This window comes from Bos taurus, chromosome 21 (genome assembly GCF_002263795.3).
Source record: "Bos taurus isolate L1 Dominette 01449 registration number 42190680 breed Hereford chromosome 21, ARS-UCD2.0, whole genome shotgun sequence".
Lineage (NCBI taxonomy): Eukaryota > Metazoa > Chordata > Mammalia > Artiodactyla > Bovidae > Bos > Bos taurus.
The window spans coordinates 20,260,789-20,280,346 of NC_037348.1; the positions used below are offsets into that span (position 1 = coordinate 20,260,789).

General features: G+C 48.3%; 1 protein-coding gene and 1 long non-coding RNA gene across 3 annotated transcripts in view; both read right to left on the minus strand.

Annotated features, from left to right (window-relative positions):
- LOC101906604 (myeloid-associated differentiation marker-like) lies at positions 1 to 2,672 on the minus strand. Of its 2 annotated transcripts, XM_059879273.1 has the most exons (2): positions 1,632 to 2,672; positions 1 to 844 (listed from the first exon to the last, which is right to left on the minus strand). In XM_059879273.1, the coding sequence occupies exons 1-2, from the start codon at positions 2,415 to 2,417 to the stop codon at positions 833 to 835; spliced, it is 798 nt and encodes a 265-aa protein (XP_059735256.1). In that variant the 5' UTR covers positions 2,418 to 2,672; the 3' UTR covers positions 1 to 832. The 2 variants fall into 2 exon arrangements, with proteins under 2 accessions (XP_059735256.1, XP_024838076.1); XM_024982308.2 differs by having other exon boundaries at positions 26 to 2,672.
- An 8,512-nt stretch (positions 2,673 to 11,184) lies between these two features.
- LOC132343337 (uncharacterized) overlaps positions 11,185 to 19,558 on the minus strand; it is a 105,807-nt gene continuing 97,433 nt past the window's right edge. Inside the window, exon 3 of the long non-coding RNA XR_009492105.1 lies at positions 11,185 to 12,420. This is a non-coding gene — a long non-coding RNA (uncharacterized lncRNA). The remainder of the gene's footprint in view (positions 12,421 to 19,558) is intronic.

Sequence of the window (19,558 nt, forward strand, 5' to 3'; positions counted from 1 at the left end):
GGAAGAAGGCTTGAGATGAGTTTGCCAGTTATTTAAAGGGCTGCTGGTCTTAATGTATGCCTCCCCACTGACACACACACACACAACCACACACAGTCAGTATGCACAAAGCACACACCTTTAAAGAGAGTCATCCAAGGGCTGGCAGGGCCCCTTTAAGACCTAGGCTCTTTCTGATTTCTAGTCAAGTTTGGGCAATTAGAACCTGTGGATTTTGTTGGTTTCATTTTCATTTTGTTTATTTTATCTTTTAGGTTTTTAAAAAAGAACATTGTGGATATGGAAGAAAGGACAAGATTTCCATGGTTGACAGCAGGGGCTGATGGGGATTGGAAACTCCAGGTAATTAAAAGAAACCATACATATTTTTTTCTGCATTTATATAGGTCACTTTATGCCTGAGTCTCAGAAAAGCAGAACACAGTGGCAAAAAGCCACTGACATGTGTGTGCACACACACACTCAAGCACTGCAATTCACTTGACTACAGCAGCTGAAATCCCCACTCAGTCAACCCACCTTCCCCAGAAAAATAGAAAAGAAATTTCACCTTTAAGAACAGGTCCATTCAGTCAATTTTGTCCTCCTGACCAGAAAAAGAAAACAAATGATCCCAGGCAGGCTGACATCAGCTTTAAGGCTGGCAGGGCCATGCTCTTCTCCCTGCAGAGGCGGGACCTGCAGTTTTGATCACTGAGGCAGGAGGGCCACATCGATGCCCCTCACCAACGTTGCAGACAGCTGTCTTCAAGACTCTGGGGTTCTTCACCAGCTCCTGCTTCGATTCCCCAGACGGTAGTTGGGATGGGGAGGCATTCAGCCTTGGCTTCCTTTAAGATGGCTTCTGTAGGCAGTGGGTTTTCAGTAAGCTTGGAAAAATTCTAGAGCCAATGTCGGACGGGGCCAACCACCAGCTGGGGCCTAGGGACCCAGGGACTCTGCTTCAAGACTCCCACCCACTGGAAATTACTGACCTCCAGAGACTTTTTTTTTTTTTAACTTAAATGGGAGACATACTGTACACAAAGAAAGAGGACCCAATGCCTAGCTACCCACCCCCATCCCCAAACCCATCACACATGTACCAGAGGGACAGACTTGCTTTGGCAACAAGGCCTCTCCGGAAGCCCAGGGCGTGAACAGCTGCACAGAGGGCTGTGTGCTGTGGAGTCAGCACCTTAGGAGGTGGGAGGCAGTGGTGGGCAGAGAAGGAAGGAGTCTTAGGTCCTGATGGATCAGAAGAAGGAAAATGGGGATAGGTGGTCAGGACACACGAGATGAGAAAACCAAGGATGACCAGGAAAGGGGTAAAAAACAGAAAATGTAGAAAAGATGAGAGAGCAGCAAGAGAAAAAGGCAAAACAGGATGTGGGCAACCAAAGAAAACAGGAAGGAGATAGAGCAGAAGGTGGGAAGGAAAAGGGAAAGGGAGTGAGATGAATGCAGAAGGACGTGAGAAGGGAGAGAGGAGAGCTGGAAAGAGGACATCAGAGCTTGGTAATGAACTTCAGGTGAGACAAGGGAGGAATTGGGAGCCCTTGGGCAAAGCCTCAGCCACTGTTAAAATTCAGGCGGGCAGAGAACACCAGGTCAGTCACATAAATCAGCAGGTTGATGGCTGTCAAACTAACCACAGCCAGTTGTTGGTCCCAGATGCACACGGAGGTGGGAATTCGACTGCTGCAGTTCACGTCACTGGACCGCTGGAGCTGCCTGCCCAACTCCTCGTTGAACTGGTAGAGCGGCCAGAGGAGCAGAGCAGTGGTGTAGAGGAGGACGGAGAGCAGGGTCAGCACAACCTGGAAAACGGAGAAGGGGATGGACGGCCTGCTGTCGCACTTGCCCAGGTTCAGCAGGATGGCCACGGATGACAAGACGAAGCAGATGGAGTACACGGCCACGCACCACTCCAGGGCCGGCTGGTGCAGGTACAGGGAGGTGTTGCTGAGGAAGACAAAGATGACACAGGCCACGACGGTCTCCAGCCCCTTAAGCAGGCCTGGCACGGTGGCCATATAGCCTGTGATCATGTTGGGCTGGGCCCTAGTCCAGGTCACATCCATGGCATAAGCCACAAAGGCGATGCAGGAGAATGCAGTGGAGATGATGGTGCGGTCCCAGTCGTGGCTGTTGGAGAAGAACTGAATGTAGATGATGGGGTAGATGATGGAGGCCGAGAGGCAGAGGAGGGCGGAGTAGCAGTTGCAGGTGATGAGAAAGTTGTCCCAGGAGAAGGGGAAGTGGCCCTCCAGCCCGCATAACTCAACTATGAGGATGAGGAGGGTCAGGACGAAGCAGAAGCACCAGATGAACATGGACCAGTTACCTATGGCCCCCTTCCAGGTGCCCACGCTGGCCCCCAGCGAGAAGGCCATGCAGGTGGAGAACAGCTGCAGCTGTCGGAGGCAGCAGCCCATAATGGTCGGGGAGCCCAGGGCCTGAGGACGATCATGTGGTAGTCGTTCTGGTCCTACTGGTCACCAGTGTGGCAGAGGTCTTAGCTGAGGATCCACCCGAGAAAGGTCCAGCCCTGGAGATGGATTAAGTCAGATGCCAGGGAAAGGCTCAGGGCCCTGTGATGGCTGAGGCTCAGGATCTGTGGAGTTGGAATCAATGGCTCAGACACTCGGGTAACAGCACAGCCACTCCTGAACGGTTCTCCTTCACGCATCACCCTTGACCTTGTCACAAGACTTGTCTTATCCCAAAGCTTACAGCTGGGTTGGGTCTGGCATCAGACCATGAACATTTCTTCACCTCTTTCTGCTGCATGCCATTATCTATGGAGACACAGAGTAGCCTGACCCTTATCTGCAACCCCAACCTTTCAAAATTCTGAAAATTGAACAAGAATTAAAAAAAAAATTGTTTGGTAACAAAATTTGAACTGAACAGACCCAGACCATTTATGGTCTTTATTTCATGTCGTGTGAATGTTCAAAATTCAGTTGCAGAAACACCAATGTGTTTGATTACAAGGTGTTTCAGACCCCAGTGGGGTATTATGTCATGTAGGATAGATGCACCATGTTACATAAATGAAGCTGAAAAACTCGGAGTCCTGGAGCACATCTGCCCCACAGGGTTTCAGAAAAGGGACTGTGGATTGTACTGCTAACCCCATTTTACAGACAAGAAAACTAAGGTTGGGGGAATTAAGTCCTTCCCTAAGGTGGCACTGGAGAAGGAAATGGCAACCCACTCCAATATTCTTGCCTGGAAAATCTCATGGACAAAGGCCTGGTAAGATATAGTCCATGGGGCTGCCAAGAGTCAGACACGACCGAGCACACTCGCATACTAAGGGTGCATGACTAGGAAATGGGAACCCAAATAACAGTGCCAAAGCTGCGGGTTTGAAGGCTTTGCTCTATAGCCCACATGTCAAAAGGGCCCATGGGTGGGAGCTCAGGACCAAAGCTCAAGGCTCTGGGACCCAGGATACACTTTCAAGGCCACGGCCTCCTTCCACAGCAACCTGAAGACCTACGGGTCCCAGCCTTTACTCCCTGCAGCATCACTAGAAGGAGCTGCCATCTGAGGGGACACAACCCCACCCGGAGGAGGGCAGCTTCAGGGGTGAACAGGGAGGAGCCCTGGGGTGAGAGCAAGGCCGTGGGGACAGGATGACATGAGAAGTAGGGACTGTTCTGAATCCCTCCCCCGAGTTTTACCTTAACATGTGACTCTTGCACATTGGGGAAGGGAGACCCCAATCCAGCATGACTCCAAAGTAGAGGATCATGGGGGAACCACAGAATAAATTAACATGTCTGGCTCTTAAGCTCCAAAGCTGCCATCCAGGTGGAAGTCTGGAAAGATCTAGGAGGAGTCCTACCTGAGCAGGATTTTCCTGGCCTGGGAGACTGGTTAGCAGCTTCCAAGCTGGGAACCAAGGGATTGAAAATGAACAAGGATGCTGTGTCTGATGCTGAATGGAGCCTTTCAGGGCATCCCAGGGAGTGGGTAGGGATGGATGGATGATCAGCCCCTTTTTAAAGGCAAAAGCTGAAAGAGGAGGCCCCTGCAGGACCCCTGGGAGGGGCCAGCCCTGAAGATGCACTGGGATTGTGGCAGGGCTGGGGGGAACAGACTGGAGTTGACTGGGGGCATTCCAGGGTCCCAGGGACCCTGAGGCAGTCCAGTAGCTGTCTTCTGACCCAGAAGGGATGCAGGCATGGAGCCAACCTTCCCCATGGAGGAGGCCTGGAGTGGAACTGAAGAAGCCCCATGAAAGCCTCAACATGTCTGAAATGCTATGAATTGTGAGCCCCGAGAAGTGTCCCTGGACAGTGACATGCCATTTTCACCATCTCACCTTATAGCCCAGTGTTTGGCTCCCTTGTGTCACCATGGAGTCCCTCTGAGCACCACACATTCTGGAGAAATCCTTACAGATGTGACAGAGCCAGCCTGGCCTCTGGGAGCCAGAGTGGTGTTAAGGACTCAGGCCAGAGCTATTACTCAAACAAACCAACAATCTCAGGGCCAGAATAGCAGCAATTATTTAAGTATTCTTGGAAACACCAAAATTTTCTTTCTTCTAGTTTGTACTAATTTTTTCCTCTGGGCTGCAGAACAGACTTGCATTGTCAGCACAACAGCACCAGCTCCCTCATTCCACCCTCCCTTCCCCAAGACACACCACACACACACACACACACACACACTCAGAAGAGAAACCCATGAGGCAGAGGCTTCTGTGAGTTCATAGAAAGCCCACGACCCAGGGAACTGGAGCCCATCCTCTGTGAGCCCTGGTCAGTGTGGTGGAACCCAGCTCTCCTGTGAGATGCAGCAGGTGGAGGAACCAAGGTTGGCAGAGAGGGGTGTTGGGGACAACAGCTGGAGAAAAGGGTCCTCCTCAAACAGTTCAGAGCCATGGAAAAGCCGCCCAGCATACTTAACTACACCTTCTTTGCCCACAGTGGATGCAGAGATCCACTTGATCTCCTCAGACAGTAGGTGGTGCTCTTGTATCTGGTACTCAGCACGGTGGACACACTCCCTCCCCTACCTGAGGCCTGACACTCAGGTGCCTCTCCCATAATGGCCCCTGAGGACCAGTAGCTGCCACCTAGAACCAGCTTCTCCAGGAACAGCAGCCTCCCTCCTGTCTCCATCACCAATCACATTAGTGAGGGCCCCAGTGACTGTCAACACATCACCAGGCTTTTACCGGGGTCTCCAGTGACATCACCTCCTCCGCCCAGCTCCCCATTTTCCAGTAATTGTGCCCAGAGCATGCAAGCTAATTGAAACAAGACGTGGACTTTTGTGCTAAAGTAGCCTTCACCAGAGAGGCAAGGGCGGCTTCTGGAAAATGTTAATGCTGTTTCCTGTTGGATGCAAATCCTGCTTGGAACTTAGCTTCAAACGAAACCTCATCTGTAAAATGAGGGGGTTGGACAATCCCGAAGAGCCATGCTGGCTCTGAGAGTTTATGCTACTGTGAAAAAAATTCCAACTGAGCCCTGGGTCGGGGAGCCAAAGGCTACTTCTGGTTGGCAATGGTGTTGTCACAAAGTGGCTGCAAATCAGTTTTTATTTTAGGCCCTGCAGCTGATAGATTAATTTCTATTTTGTGGGACGTACTCTGAATAATTCCATGAAAATCTTTCCACTGACATCACCAACCACCAGATAGGAGGTCCCCAATGTGCAAACCTCAGGCTGAGTTACTTTTCGAAGACTTGGGTCCAGGTAGAAAAAATGGTTGTTTATGATTGGGACCCCCTAATTGCTATGGAAACCAAGTTTCTCCCTCTCTATCCTCTTCAGGAGGTGTAAGCTTCAGAGGGTTTCCCACTTACCCATGCCCAGAACCGAACTTAAGAAGTCCAATCTTGGGTCAGGCAAATCCACCAGATATTAAAGACAGACAAAAGTTCTGTGCTCTGGACAGCCGGACAACCTGAATTTGGGAGGTGTGCACTTCACTGCTATATAATTTTGGCTTGGAGGTTTATTGTTTGTTTGTTTGGTTAATTATTTCTTGTGGAATTTCTCCACGTAGGTCCAGTCTTCCTGAGACTTCCTAAGTTCTTTATTTGGAAAAGAAAAAGATCCTTTTAAAAAAGAGAGAGAGAGAGAGAGAGAGAGAGAGAGAGAGAAGAGGTTTATAATCATTTCAGCTGGGAGACCCAAACTGCTGAGTAGAGAAATGCGTTTAGAGATCAGCCAGGTGTGAGATGAACCACAGCTAAGACCAGCAGACGATTTCTAAATCGACAAAAGCAAAGAGCTTTCTCTTTACTCCACTTCGAAATTCTTTGGAACCTCCACACTGAAAGAAGTCTGAGAAGTCACCTGGTATATCCACCCAGGTTATGGCAGCCTGTGTTCCTCCATCCTTGGCAACTGTCAGCCGACTCTCTGCTTCCCTGGGCAGTCAATTCTATATTCTTATAACTTGGCTGAAAAAAACCTCCTGAGGTTCTTAGAATGAGCTGAAATCAGCCTCCCTGTTACTCCCATTCACCAGTCACAGGTTTGTTCTCAGAAGGACCGTGCAGAGAAAAAAGTACAAACTCTAGTCCCAGTGAGCTTGGACAGTACTATTGGCCGCGGGTGCCATGTCATCTTCTCTTCTGGATGAATACCCTTAGTTCTTTTCATCACTCCTCATTTTCAGGCATTTCCAGGCCCTTCACCCTCCTGGCCACCTGCCTCTGGATGCTTTCCAAACCGTTGGCTTCCTTTTCACGCTGTGATTGGAATTCTGTTCTGATGATCTGAATTCTGAGTTGATGGACTGACGGATGTAGAAAGTGAAAGTCACTCAGTCGTGTCCGACTCTTTGCGACCCCATGGACCATACAGTCCATGGAATTCTCCAGGCCAGGATACTGGGGTGGGTAGCCTTTCCCTTCTCCAGGGGAATCTTCCCAACACAGGGATCGAATCCAGGTCTCCCACATTGCAGGCAGATTCTTTACCAGCTGAGCCACAAGGAAAGCCCAAGAATACTGGAGTGGATAGCCTATCCCTTCTCCAGCGGATCTTCCCGACCTAGGAATCAAACCAGGGTCTCCTGCATTGCAGGTGGATTCTTTACCAACTGAGCTACCAGGGAAGAGATAAGCTCAAACCTGAAACTGCGAAGCCACATACGGGTGGCTCACCAGAAACGGGCTACAGGGACATGTCCTGTCATGAAAGGACATCTTTGAGTTGCTTGCAAACACTATGGCATGTTGTCTACAATGAGAAACACATGCTGAAGTGAAAGTGTTAGTCACTCAGTCGTGTCTGACTCTTTGCGACCCCATGGACTGTAACCTGCCCAAGAATCCATGTAGGTTCTCCAGGCAAGAATACTGGAGTGAGTTGCCCTCCTATAGGGAAATCTTCCCAACCCATGGATCAAACCCAGGTCTCCTGCGTTGCAGACAGATTCTTTACCATCTGAGCTACCAGGGAAGCCCCAACCACATGCTACGTATCCTTAAGTGTCTCTAGAGAATCAGAGTATAGTTGGAAGTGATTCCTTTTTCCTTCAGTGAACGCTTAGTATGAATCTTCTAAGATTCTATCTCTGATCATAGATGAAAGGCTTTGGAGCCATGATAACAGATGGTCCAGTCTCTAACCTCAAGGAGATTCACTGGGATAATCTACAACAGCTTAATTGGCCCAGGTGTGCTAGCTCTAAACAACTTTGGAAGAATTCTGCTTGTGATTTTAATAAAAAGCATAATCATAGATGACCATAGATGATTGAAGATGGAAGGACTCTCAGAAAGCTTGAATTGATGTCCCTTGGTTTATAGATGTGCAAACTGAGCTCCAGAATTTGTAACTCATCCACCTGGCCATCTATCCTTCTATCCATCGACACAACAAATGTATTTATTTAGCAGCCGCAATTTGCAAGTAATATATTTGGGGGGAGTCCAAAGTGAACAGCAATACCAGATAAGGGGTAGGAAGTAACTTTGTTGGTATATGGATAAAAAGCTCGTATTGAATGATCTGGCCAACATAATCTGGTTGGTTGACAGGCATCAAAGCCAGGACTCGAAACCAAGTCTTCTGCTGTCTGGCACAGGGCTTTTCCAAAGCACATGCTTTCACCAGTAAATGACTGATGGTAGACAATAGAGCATCTGCTCTATATCAGGGAACCCTGTCCTGATGGAATCCTATTTAGACATTTCAGACAATACATCTGTAATGGTGAATGTGCTGGTTGCACAGATGTAGTGCTTCACCACTGAAAAGCACGATGCAGAAGATAAACATCATTTCTGTCCATCTTCCAGAAGCATAGACAGTCTCTCCTTAACTCCTTCATTCATGACTCCTCCTTGCCAACAGTTTACGAAAACTCTCTCCCAGGATCCACCAGAGAGCAAATCCAACTTGTTTTCTTTAACTTTCCTGCTCTTTGAGCTCCATGAGATAGGATGCTATTGGCTTTCCTGAACATCCTCCTTCCTTGGTTCCCATATCCTTCTCTCTTAAGTCTGCCCACTTGCTGACACTATCCCTTGTCAGGCCCTTAACCATGAACATTATCAAGAATATTACCTTGTACATTATAGCTTCTGGATAAATGTATTTGTTGAGTGGATGGATGGTTGGATGGATGGATGGATTGCTATGTGAATTAATGACAAATTCTGGAGCCCAGTTTGCCCATTTATAAACCAAAGGATATTAATTCAAGCTTCCGAGGGTTCCCCATTCTTCATATTTTGCCATAATGTCTCTCTTTTGAGGACTGACTCATTCACAAACTATCGGCTATCATCTCTATGTATGAAGTTTCCAAATCTACATCCCCACCTTAACAAGAACCCTTTGTTCCACTTGGCTCTTGTTCTGCTGCTTCAAACCCAACAGATCTCTGATCAAGCCATCCTTGTCTGATCCCCAGTCTGCAAGCTGAACATCCATCTCTTTTCCACAACCCTGACCAGCAGCCCTCCCTTTCAGACTCATTCTCTTAGTCCATCAGGCTCAAAACATTGAGACAAAATTCAATTTTCCTCTCTTAAATAAATGAGTCATCTACATAAAGTCATTAGAGATATCTCTCTCAGATAAGCTTAATTTTATCCATCCATCTATCTGTGAATCCATCCTTCATCCTTTGAGAACATCCCAGCTTTCTCTGGGATGACCACATCACGTGTCAGATAAGCCAGATCCCTCTCCTGAAAGTTCAGGGTGATGTCACATCTCAGCTAGAATTGCTGGTGTATGCATCCCTCAGGCATTTGAGCCATGCCCAGCCAGATGCTTCCCTCACCTTCTTTTCACCCTTGAGTACAAGTCCAAGACTGAGAGCATGTGCAAGGCCACAGAGATGCCTCCCCATCAGACGTCTTGCTAGAGAGCACATGGCCCTCTTGCTCCTCTGGGAAGGGAAACTCTCCAGGGGCTCAATGGGCTATAACCAGACCCTGTTTAGAATAGGCAGCTGAGAGTTCAGGGTTCCCCGGGGCTGAGCAGTCACCCCTCCAGTGCAGCCCACTCCCAACTCCCTCCCTCCTTGACCTCATAGCCCCTATCCCCAACTTCCGTTCCTGACACCAGCATCCAGACCTTCTCTATGATTGTCTGCAAAGAGACGGAGGGATGAGGGGGGCTGTATACTAGTTAAACATCTTTGTTTTTATATTTTTTTTTCTGGACTTATATTTTAATGTTTTGTACGATCTGTGTTTCCCAACTTCATATAATCTATAGATCTGCGACTCTCCTCTATGACTGCAATAGGACATTCATTTTTATATACGAAATCTTACTGTTTTATTACCCCAACTTCTTCAACATTAAAAAATGAATTAGCTATAATCTCTATCAACAACTTCAAATCATTTCTGGTGAGAAAGTGAAGTTGCTTAGTCGTGTCTGACTCTTTGTGACCCCGTGGACTGTAGCCTGCCAGGATCCTCCATCCATGGAATTTTCCAAAATAATTTCATTTTATTTATTTTTGGCTGTGCTGGGTCTTCGTTGCTGCAAGGGTTTTTCTCTACTTGCAGCGAGCACAGGCTACTCTCTAGTTGGGTGTATGGGCTTCTCATTGTGATGGCTTCTCTTGTGGAGAACAGGCTTTAGGCATGCAGGCCTCAGTGGTTGCAGCACCGGGGCTCAGCAGTTGCAGTTCCCGGGCTCTAAAATAAGGCTCAGTAGTTGTGGTGCATGGGCTTACCTGCTTGGCAGCATGTGGGATCTTCCTGGATCAGGGATCGAACCCATGACTCCTGCATTGGCTGCTGGATTCTTATCCACTGAGCCACCAGGGAAGCCCCAGTCAAACATCTTTAACATGGAGGCAAATATCCAGGAGAAAGCCCCTTTGGGGAGTGTTGCGGCATGCAAAGTGGCTAGCATCCAGGCATGACCTCCCATGTACTCATGTAAAGATATTTCCAGTCTGATTGCAGTATACCTGCATCCAGATTTCCAGACTGACAGAAAATTGGAGCTTTGAGGGCCCTCAGCAACCAACCAATTCAATCCCTGCCCTGTGCAGATGAGAAGACCAAGGCTCAGTGACCTCCCACGGTCATTCAGTGAGGCAGAGACAAAGCTGGAACTAGAAGACAGAGGGCCAGTGTGACAGGCAGGATAGTGACAGCGAGCCACCCACTCACTGAGATAGACCCCACAGCAGCTGGGGGTTCTGGGTTCTCCTCCTCAAACTTTGAGTAAGAGAGCTTCTGCTGGTGGAGCCAGGTGGGTGGTGTGAGCCCAGAATGGCAGTAGAGAACTGGGGTGGGGGTCTGAGTGGGGTGGGGAGCGTGTCCAGTGAGAGAGAACCCATGCTTGGCCTGGGAGCCTAGCACAGTGGGAGAGGCAGACAGAGAACAGCCCCACAGGGACTTGAACTTCATCTTCCCCGCCAGGAGCCTGATCACCTGGGAAGCCAGTCAGTTTCGCAGAAGGGCCCCTCCCTGGCCTCTCTGCCGGCTCACAGGGACGGCTGGCCAGGAGGCAGTCCTTCCACCCACGGCTTCCATGGCTGCCCGGGACTCGGGCATCCTGCCCTCTCACCTCACCCCTCGCATCCAGACGTGCTCAGGAGGCAGGCTGTCTTTGCCAAGGGCCCTCAGAGGTCCAGACGATCTTGATCCAGTTCCAGGGACTGAGTCTCCCAGTGTACCGAAAAATAGAAAGATGCCAAACAGGGCTCCAAAAATTGAGGTGTGTTTAAAGCATTTCCTGTGAACAAATTAACACTCTTCACACACACACACACACCCCCCAAACATAAAGCAACATAATCATGCTATTCACAAAATAATCATAGAAATTATATAAACATTCAGAGCGCCCCCCCACCGACCCCCAACTTGGCAACATGGCCTAGCAGTGAACAAGGATTTAAAGTTGTATGGTGAAGGTCGGCCTCAGCAACTCTCTATGACTGCATGTGTGAAACTTCTCTCAACGTGAGTTACATCTCAAGTCGAGACGGGGACTAAATGGCTCTTGGGTCCCAGGCCCTCTCCTTCGGTCAGCTCCACACCGAGGTGTGCAGTTGAGGGACCGAACCTGAGAGTGACGGGGCCCCGCGGGGACTGGGCCTGACCTGGCGGCCTCCACACCCACACCCAACCCCAAGCCCGTACCTCAGGGAGAGAGGGAGGGAAGCCAGGCTGCCCCCAGGGACAGTGCAGGAGCCTGGGCTGCCGGTGGGCCGCCAGGCCTGGCTGAATGAAGCCTTTTCATAGCACACCACCCAGGAGGGGGGTGTGATCCCTCCCCAGCCACACAGAAGCCTCTCAACCCAGGCAGCACAGTGCCCTGTTCACACAGCTCAGAAACAAAATAAATATATTCTCCCCTGAAGACCCCACAATGGGGCTTTTTCACAGCACAGAATCAGAAACGGCCCTCTCGCTCTCCACCCGGCTGACAGGCTACTGGTCCCTATAGCCTTTGCCTGACCCTTTCTAGACTAGCCAGGGTTCCCTAGTAGCTCAGACAGTAAAGAATTTGCCTACAATACAGGAGATCCAGGTTCAAACCCTGGGTAAGGAAGATCCCCTGGAGAAGGGAATGGTTACCCACTCCAGTATTCTTGCCTGGAGAAGGGAATGGTTACCCACTCCAGTATTCTTGCCTGGAGAATCCCATGGACAGAGAAGCCTGGCAAGCTACAGTCCATGGGGTCACAAAGACTGGGACACCTCTGAGCGACAAACACTTTCTAGACTCAGGGTCCACCTGGCCTAGCCTAGGCCTGTCTTTCTACTTTCTGGTCAAGTCCTTGTATGGTCAAGTGGCCTCCTGGGTAGGTATTGGGAACAATCTGTAAGAATTTGGAGAAAGGAAGGAGACAGGACCCAATGCTTATTGATTTTCTACTAAGTGTCAGGAAAGTGAGGGACATGCTTACCTGCCCTGGATGGTATACTTCCCTCTGTCTGGAATGCCATCTTCCTCTCCACTCTACTCTCTCTAAAATCATGGGGAATAGTAAAAAACAAATAGATAATATCCGCTGAGTGCTGACTCCAAACCAAGCACTTTTTGGAACTCAAGCATCGCCTCTTACAGGAAGCTTTCCCTGACTTCACTCAGTATTGAGATCATCTGTCTAAGAATCTCTCTCCGACTGGATGGGGAAGGCCTAGAGGTCATGGCCTTGCACTCCATTTCTGAGTACCTGGGTTCCTTCCCAGAGATGACCCCTAAAGGTTGGGTGAATGTGATTGCCTCTAGTTTCCTCACCAATACAGTTGCTTATAGAGCGCCTTGAACTAGTGCAAGCCCTGAGCCATAGAGACTAATGGTTACAGTCTTGGAGTCAGCATCCTAGCTGTTAGGCCTGGGCCAATTCAACCATCTAAGCCTTTCTTTTCTTTTTTTTTGCTTTATTTGCATTTGTTGCTGTTTTAGCTTTTAATTTCAAGCACAACAAGTTGGTTAATGATATCCTTTAGCTCAAAATATATGATCATCATTAGTGCAAAGCTCTTTCTTGTTTCTTTTTATAGCTTTAATTGACATAGAATAAGATTTAAAGTGTGCAATTTGGTGAGTTTTGGCACGTTCATACACTTGAAGAACCCATCACCATAACCCAGGTAGTGAACAAATCCTTCCACAAGTTTCTTCGTGCCCTCTGGTCATCTCTCCCCCCACCACTCCCCTCCTCCTATCCCCCACTCTGGGGGCAACCACTCATCTGCTTTCTGTCACTACAGATTAGTTTGTGTTTTCTAGAAATGTATATAAATAGAATCATACTATCTGGACTCTTTCATTCTGCGTAATTATTTTGCAAGTCATCCATACTGTTGTGTGTATCGTGGTTTTTCCTCTTTTATTGTTGAGAAGCAGTCTATTGTAGTTATAGTACAATTTGCTCAACCACTTATCTGTTGATGGACACTGGAGTGGTTCCCATTTTGGGTCTATTACAAATAACGTGAATATATATGTAGAAAACTTGGTGTGAACATATACTTTCATTTCTCTCTCGAAGTAGAATGACTGGTCATATTTTATTTTCTTCTTCATTCCCAACCTTTACTCTCCCTCTCCCTTAAGCACCCACTCTGATATTTAACGTATTCCCTTAACTATGAATAAATTATCATAAAATGAGCAGAGCTGTTGTGTTCGTGGTGGGCGGTGGGGGGTTAGCTTATGTACCTTGCTGTAAATCTAGTTGTTTCTTACCTTTTTCACTTGATCTTATTTTGGAAGCTCCACTGTGTATACTCTTCAATTAGAAGTTTGTTATTTCTAATTACTGTGCAGCATTCATAGTGTGAACCCATCACTTTATTTATCCTTCCCTTTAAAAGAAATATTTATTTGGCTGCACTGGGTCTTAGAAGCAGCACACTGATCTTCACTGCTGCATTCGGGCTCTAGTTTCCCAGTCAGGGATCGAACTCAGCCCCCCTGCACTGGGAGCTCAGAGTCTTACCCACTAGATCACCAGAGAGGTCCCTATCCCTCCCTTTGATCAACTCCAAGGTTTGCGCCCAATCCAGCCCTCCCATAAATGATGCCACAGGGAATATGTCATCCTTCCAGTCCCCTTGCTGATCTGTACAAGCACTGAGTTGGATATCTGGGTCCCAAGGTGTGCACTTACTTTATATCACTCAGCTCTGCTGGCTTGACTATTTTCTCACCACCTGAGCCAACTAGTTAACTGCCTGCCCTTCAGCAGTGCTCCAGCCCCATCTCCCCACATCCCGGCCAGTGCTGAATACCCGTTTGCTTTACTGATCTTTGCCATTCTGATGGGTGTCAAGTGATATCATGTTTCAATGTATATTCATCTTATTACTAATGAGATTGAGCATCTTTTCCTCTTTTTTAAGATTTTTTTAATATGGACCATTTTTTAAAGATTTTATTGAATTTGCTACAATATTGCTTCTGCTTTATGTTTTGATTTTTTGGCAGCAAGGCATGTGGGATATTAGCTCCACAGCCAGGAATTGAACTTTACCCTCTGCATTAGAAGGTGAAGTCTTAGCCACTGGACTGCCAAGGAATTCCAGAGCATCTTTTCAATTACTTGTTAGCTCTTAGGATTTCTTATTCTGTGAATTACCAATTTGCATTCTTTGCCTATCAAACTTTGTACTTCCTAACTTTTCCTTACTGAGAGGCAGGAGTTCTTTGTTTTGCTTTGTTTGTATTGAGATATGACAGCATATTAAAAAGCAGAGACATTACTTTGCCAACAAAGGTCCATATAGTCAAAGCTAAGATTTTTTCAGTAGTCATGTATGGATATGAGAGTTAGACCATAAAGAAGGCTGAGTGACAAAGAATTGATGCTTTTGAACTGTGGTGTTGGCAGAGACTCTTGAGAGTCCCTTGGCCTGCAAGATCCAACTAGTCAATCCTAAAGGAAATCAGTCCTGAATATTCATTGGAAGGACTGATGCTGAAGCTGAAGCTCCAATACTTTGGCCACCTGATGCAAAGAGCCAGCACACTGGAAAAGACCCTGATTCTGGGAAAGATTGAGGGCAGGAGGAGAAGGGGACGACAGAGGACGAGATGGTTGGATGGCATCACCAACTCAATGGACATGAGTTTGAGCAAGCTCCGGGAGATAATGAAGGACAGGGAAGTCTGATGTGCTGCAGTCCATGGGGTTGCAGAGTCAGACATGACTGAGTGACTGAACAACAATAACTTCTAAAAAGTAAAGTGCACAGATATTTAGTGTGGAACTTGGTTAGTTTCTACACATGTTTACACTGGTGTAACCATTGCCCAGATCAAGATTTAGAGCATGTCCAGCCCTCACAAAGTTCCTTGTGTCCCTCTAGTCAGCAACCTCTTAAGGTAGCCACTGTTCTGACCTTTATCACCTTAAATTATCCCTGAAACTTTATGTAAATGGAATTAAACAGTATGCACTTTTTTCACCAGCTATTATCTGTGAGACCCATCTGTGTTGCTGTCTGCAGCATTAGGTCATTCTTTTTCATTGCTGCATAATATTCCATCATGTGCCTGTACCACAATGAATTCACCCTTTTTCTTGCTGCTGGACATTTGGGTTATTTCCAATTTGGAGCTATTGTATATGAATAAAGCTTCTATTTATTTATTTGGCCGTTTCAGGTCTCAGTTGTGGCATACAGAATCTTTCACTTCAGTACACAGATTCTCTAGTTGTGCCTCAGGGGCCTAGGTGCTCTGAAGCATGTGGGATCCCAGCTCCCTGACCACGGATAGAACCCAAGTCCCCTACACTGCAAGATGGATTCCCAACCACTGGACCACCAGTGAAGTCCTGTGAATAAAACTTCTAGAAACATTCTTGAACAAGCTTTTGGGTGGACATAAGTACCAAGTGCAGTTGGGAGTGGGATTGCTGCATCAGGTTTAGCTTTAACGGACACCACCAAGCATTTTCTAAAATGTTTGTTCCAACTGCCACTCTTACCAATGGGATTTGAAAATTCAAGTTGCTCCTCACTCCTGACAATGCTTGATATTTTCAGTCTTTTTTAATTATAGCCACTCCAGTGGGTTTTGTAAGCGAGGTCTGTATATCCTAAGAGATTCACTTCTTTGGAGTTATATACTGTGTTGTAGATGTAATTTTACCCATTATCTTAGTCTATCCTGTACCACTGGTATCTGTCTTCTTATCTGTAAATGAGGATAATACCACCTACCTTCAAAACCTGGCAAAACAATAAACAGGTGCTCAATTCACGTTAGCAAGCATTTCTGTCTCCACCGTTAGACCGGTGCCCTTCCAGGGCAGTGCCTGGATCTTAATTTGTGTAGCAAACAGAGCCCAGCTCTGGGCCAACAAGGATTGGTTTTTCAATAAAGTTTGTTGATTGACTAAATGACCGAGCCTCCCAGAAGCAATCTCCAGACCGCAATTCAAAGATCTGAGGAAGAAATGATGGGCTGTGGCAGTGAAATTGGAGGAACATTTCCCTTTCAGGCATCTAGCGGGTGGGGGAGCCCCCTCCTCCAGGCATGGGGCCCGGGACCTAGCGAGGAGGGATGGGGGTGGGTGGGAGCCAGGGCTGAGAAGTGGTAGTTTTTCCTCTTGAGTGCTCGCTGCCCGGGTGGGCGGCGCGGAGCCGGCCAGCTGCCGTCTGCCCCTCTGCCCGTCCCTTTTTTCCAAAGGCTTTGCCCAGAGGAGCAGGAGGAGGAGTAGAAGGAGGCGGCGGCGGCAGAGACTGTGGAGGAGGGCGCTAGTCTCGCCCCCGCGCGGCCACGGGAGCCTCCCTCGGGGCCTCGCTGCCCTGGGCGGGCGCTGCTGGACCGCGCGAGCCGCCGCTGGCAGCCAGACGGAGGCGCCTCGCCGCCTCGTCGCTCCGCCACCTGGCTGCCGCCTTCCCCGCCGCCGCGCCGCCCCCTCCGCCCGTAGAGCAGCCCGCAGGCCAGAATGGGCAGCCACAGGGGCGCCGCCACCGCGGGCATCACCCTCCCCCGGCAAACAGCACTTCTTAGCTGGAGGGTTCGCCAGTCCTGCACTCAACCCTTATAGACTTACACTAGAGTTTAGGCCATCCTTCCCCTTTCCCACTAGGGCCTGAGGATGGGGAGGGGAAGCAACTGGTCTAAGATCGCATGGTGAATTAGGAACAGTCAGCACTAGGCTCAAACCCCTACTCCCTGTCCTGCCTGGCCTCTGCCCTATGGCCAACACACAAGCATTTTGCTCAAGTGTGCCTCCCCAATCCCCCTTGACTCCCCAAGCTGTCCCCCCTACTCCCACCCCCGCGTCCCCCACCCAATCCCCTCTCTGTGCATTACCTGGAGGCTGGCAAAAGCCTTCACAGGTCTCCTGCCTTCCTTCTTGTCCCCTTAACATACCATCCTCCATCCAGCAGCCAAAGTGATCTTTTAGAACATGAATCTGATCACCACTCTGTTTTAAGCCCTGATGTCTTCCAGCATAGGGGGGAATATGGATGAAAACCTACCACATCCCCACACCTCCACTCCCGCCCCTACAACCCCAGGCCCCTGGGTTTACTCCTCAGACCTGTATATTCAGTCCCTTGACCTGGGCTTCAACTTGCCAGGTTCATTTACACCGCAGGGACCGCAGGGTCTTTGAACTTGCTGTTCCCTCTTCTCCCAAACACTCCTTCTTTAGGGGTTCTTAATCAGAAGAGTCTATGGATCGAGGTCAATTTCAGTTTAATTGTTTTCCTGTGTAACCCTGCGTATATTGTTTTATGTGTTTAAAAACATCATTTGGGGAAGGGGTCCATCAGCTTCACTAGACTGTCCCAGCACCTATGGCACAGAAGAGTTTAGAAACCCCTACACCTTTGCAGAAAGGCAGAAAGTGAAGAGGAACTAAAGAGCCTCTTGATGAGGATGAAAGAGCAGAGTCAAAAAGCTGGCTTAAAACTCAACATTCAAAAAACTAAGATCATGGCATCTGGTCCCATCACCTCCTGGCAAATAGAAGGGGAAAAAAATGCAAGCAGTGACAGGTTTTATATTCCTGGGCTCCAAAATCACTGTGGATGGTGACTGCAGTGAAAATTAAAGAAATTAAAAGACGCTTGCTCCTTGGAAGAAAAGCTATGACAAACCTAGACAGTATATTAAAAAGCAAAGACAGTACTTTGCCTACAAAGGTTCATATAGTCAAAGTTATGGTTTTTCCAGTAGTCACGTACAGATGTGAGAGTTGGATCATAAAGAAGACTGAACACTGAAGAATTGATGCCTTTGAATTGTGGTGCTGAAGAAGACTCTTGAAAGTCCCTTGGACTGCAAGGAGATCAAACCACTCAATCCTAAAGGAAATTAACTTGAATATTCACCAAAAGGACTGATGCTGAGACTGAAGCTCCAATACTTTGGTCACCTGATGTGAAGAGCTGAGTCATTGGAAAAGACCCTGATGCTAGGAAAGATTGAAGGCAAAAGGAGAAGAGGGTAGCAGAAGATGAGATGGTTAGATGGTATCACCAACTCAATGGACATGAATTTGAAAAAACTCTGGTACATAGTGAAGGACAGGGAAGCCTGGCATGCTGCAGTCCATGGGGTCGCAAAGAGTTGGACACAATTGAGTGACTGAACAACAGACCTTTGCACATCTGGATCTTCCTTGTCCTTCAAGTTCCAAGTCAATGTTACCTCCTCAGGGAGGTCTTCCCTGGTTGTGTCAGCTAAGGTTGCTCCCTTGCTCATCTGGTCACTACTTAATACTGTATTTCCCTAAGTGTGGTCCCTGGACCCATAGCATCACTCAGAAATTTGTTCAAAATACATGTTCTTAGAATCCATCTCAGACATAGTGAGTGAGAAACTCTGGGGAAGGGACCCAACACTCTATTTTTAAGAAGCCCTCAAAGGTGATTCAGATGTTGGATCTTCAACTTGGACAACTGCTGGTTCAGCATGGTATCACAGTTTTCACCATCCACCCAAGGAAAGTTGGAACCTGGGGGCTTGAAAAGAGGAAGCAGAATGGGGGCAAAGATGGAAGAGGAGCTGGCTGGGTAATGAGACAGAACTATACCAACGTATAACCCACAGAGGCCAAGCTGTCTTGGGGAAGGTGCATGGCTTGACTTCAGCCAGAGTAGGGCTTGGCAAGCCTGACTTCTGTCTCATGTTGGCTGGCCCAGGTCAGCATCAAGCTGGAGAGAAGGAGGTCCACATTTCTGTGTTCATGGGTGACACGAGAGGAGCTTGCATTCCCCTGGACACTCATACCTCTTCCCTGGTCTGAACATTAACCAGGATCCCTGAGGTCCCATTTGGAATCAGCCACAGTCGCTCCCATCTCATACCAGCCTGGTCTCCTGGCCTCGACTCTACTGGCCACAGGAAGTTCCAGGGCGATCCCAGGGCCCTCCCATCCTGTTTCCTGTGCATTTTCCAGGAGGGCCAGAAGTTCATGCAACCTGAGTCTGAGCCTTTCTTCAGACTGGAGAGCTGGTCCCTCTTTGCCAGTCCCTGGGAGCTGCCTGATGCTTCCTGCAGACCGGCTAGGTGCGGCCTCTGGCTCTGGTGTTGAATAAGGAGGGTTAAGGCCCTCTTCCCCTTGGCCACTAGTCTCTGGCCTTTGTGCAATTCCCAGGCCCTGAGGAGGGAAACCAGACACTTTTAATTG

Coding starts and splice junctions, on each gene's coding strand:
- LOC101906604 (XM_024982308.2), bottom strand. CDS start 2,417: ATGGGCTGCTGCCTCCGACAGCTGCAGCTGTTCTCCACCTGCATGGCC.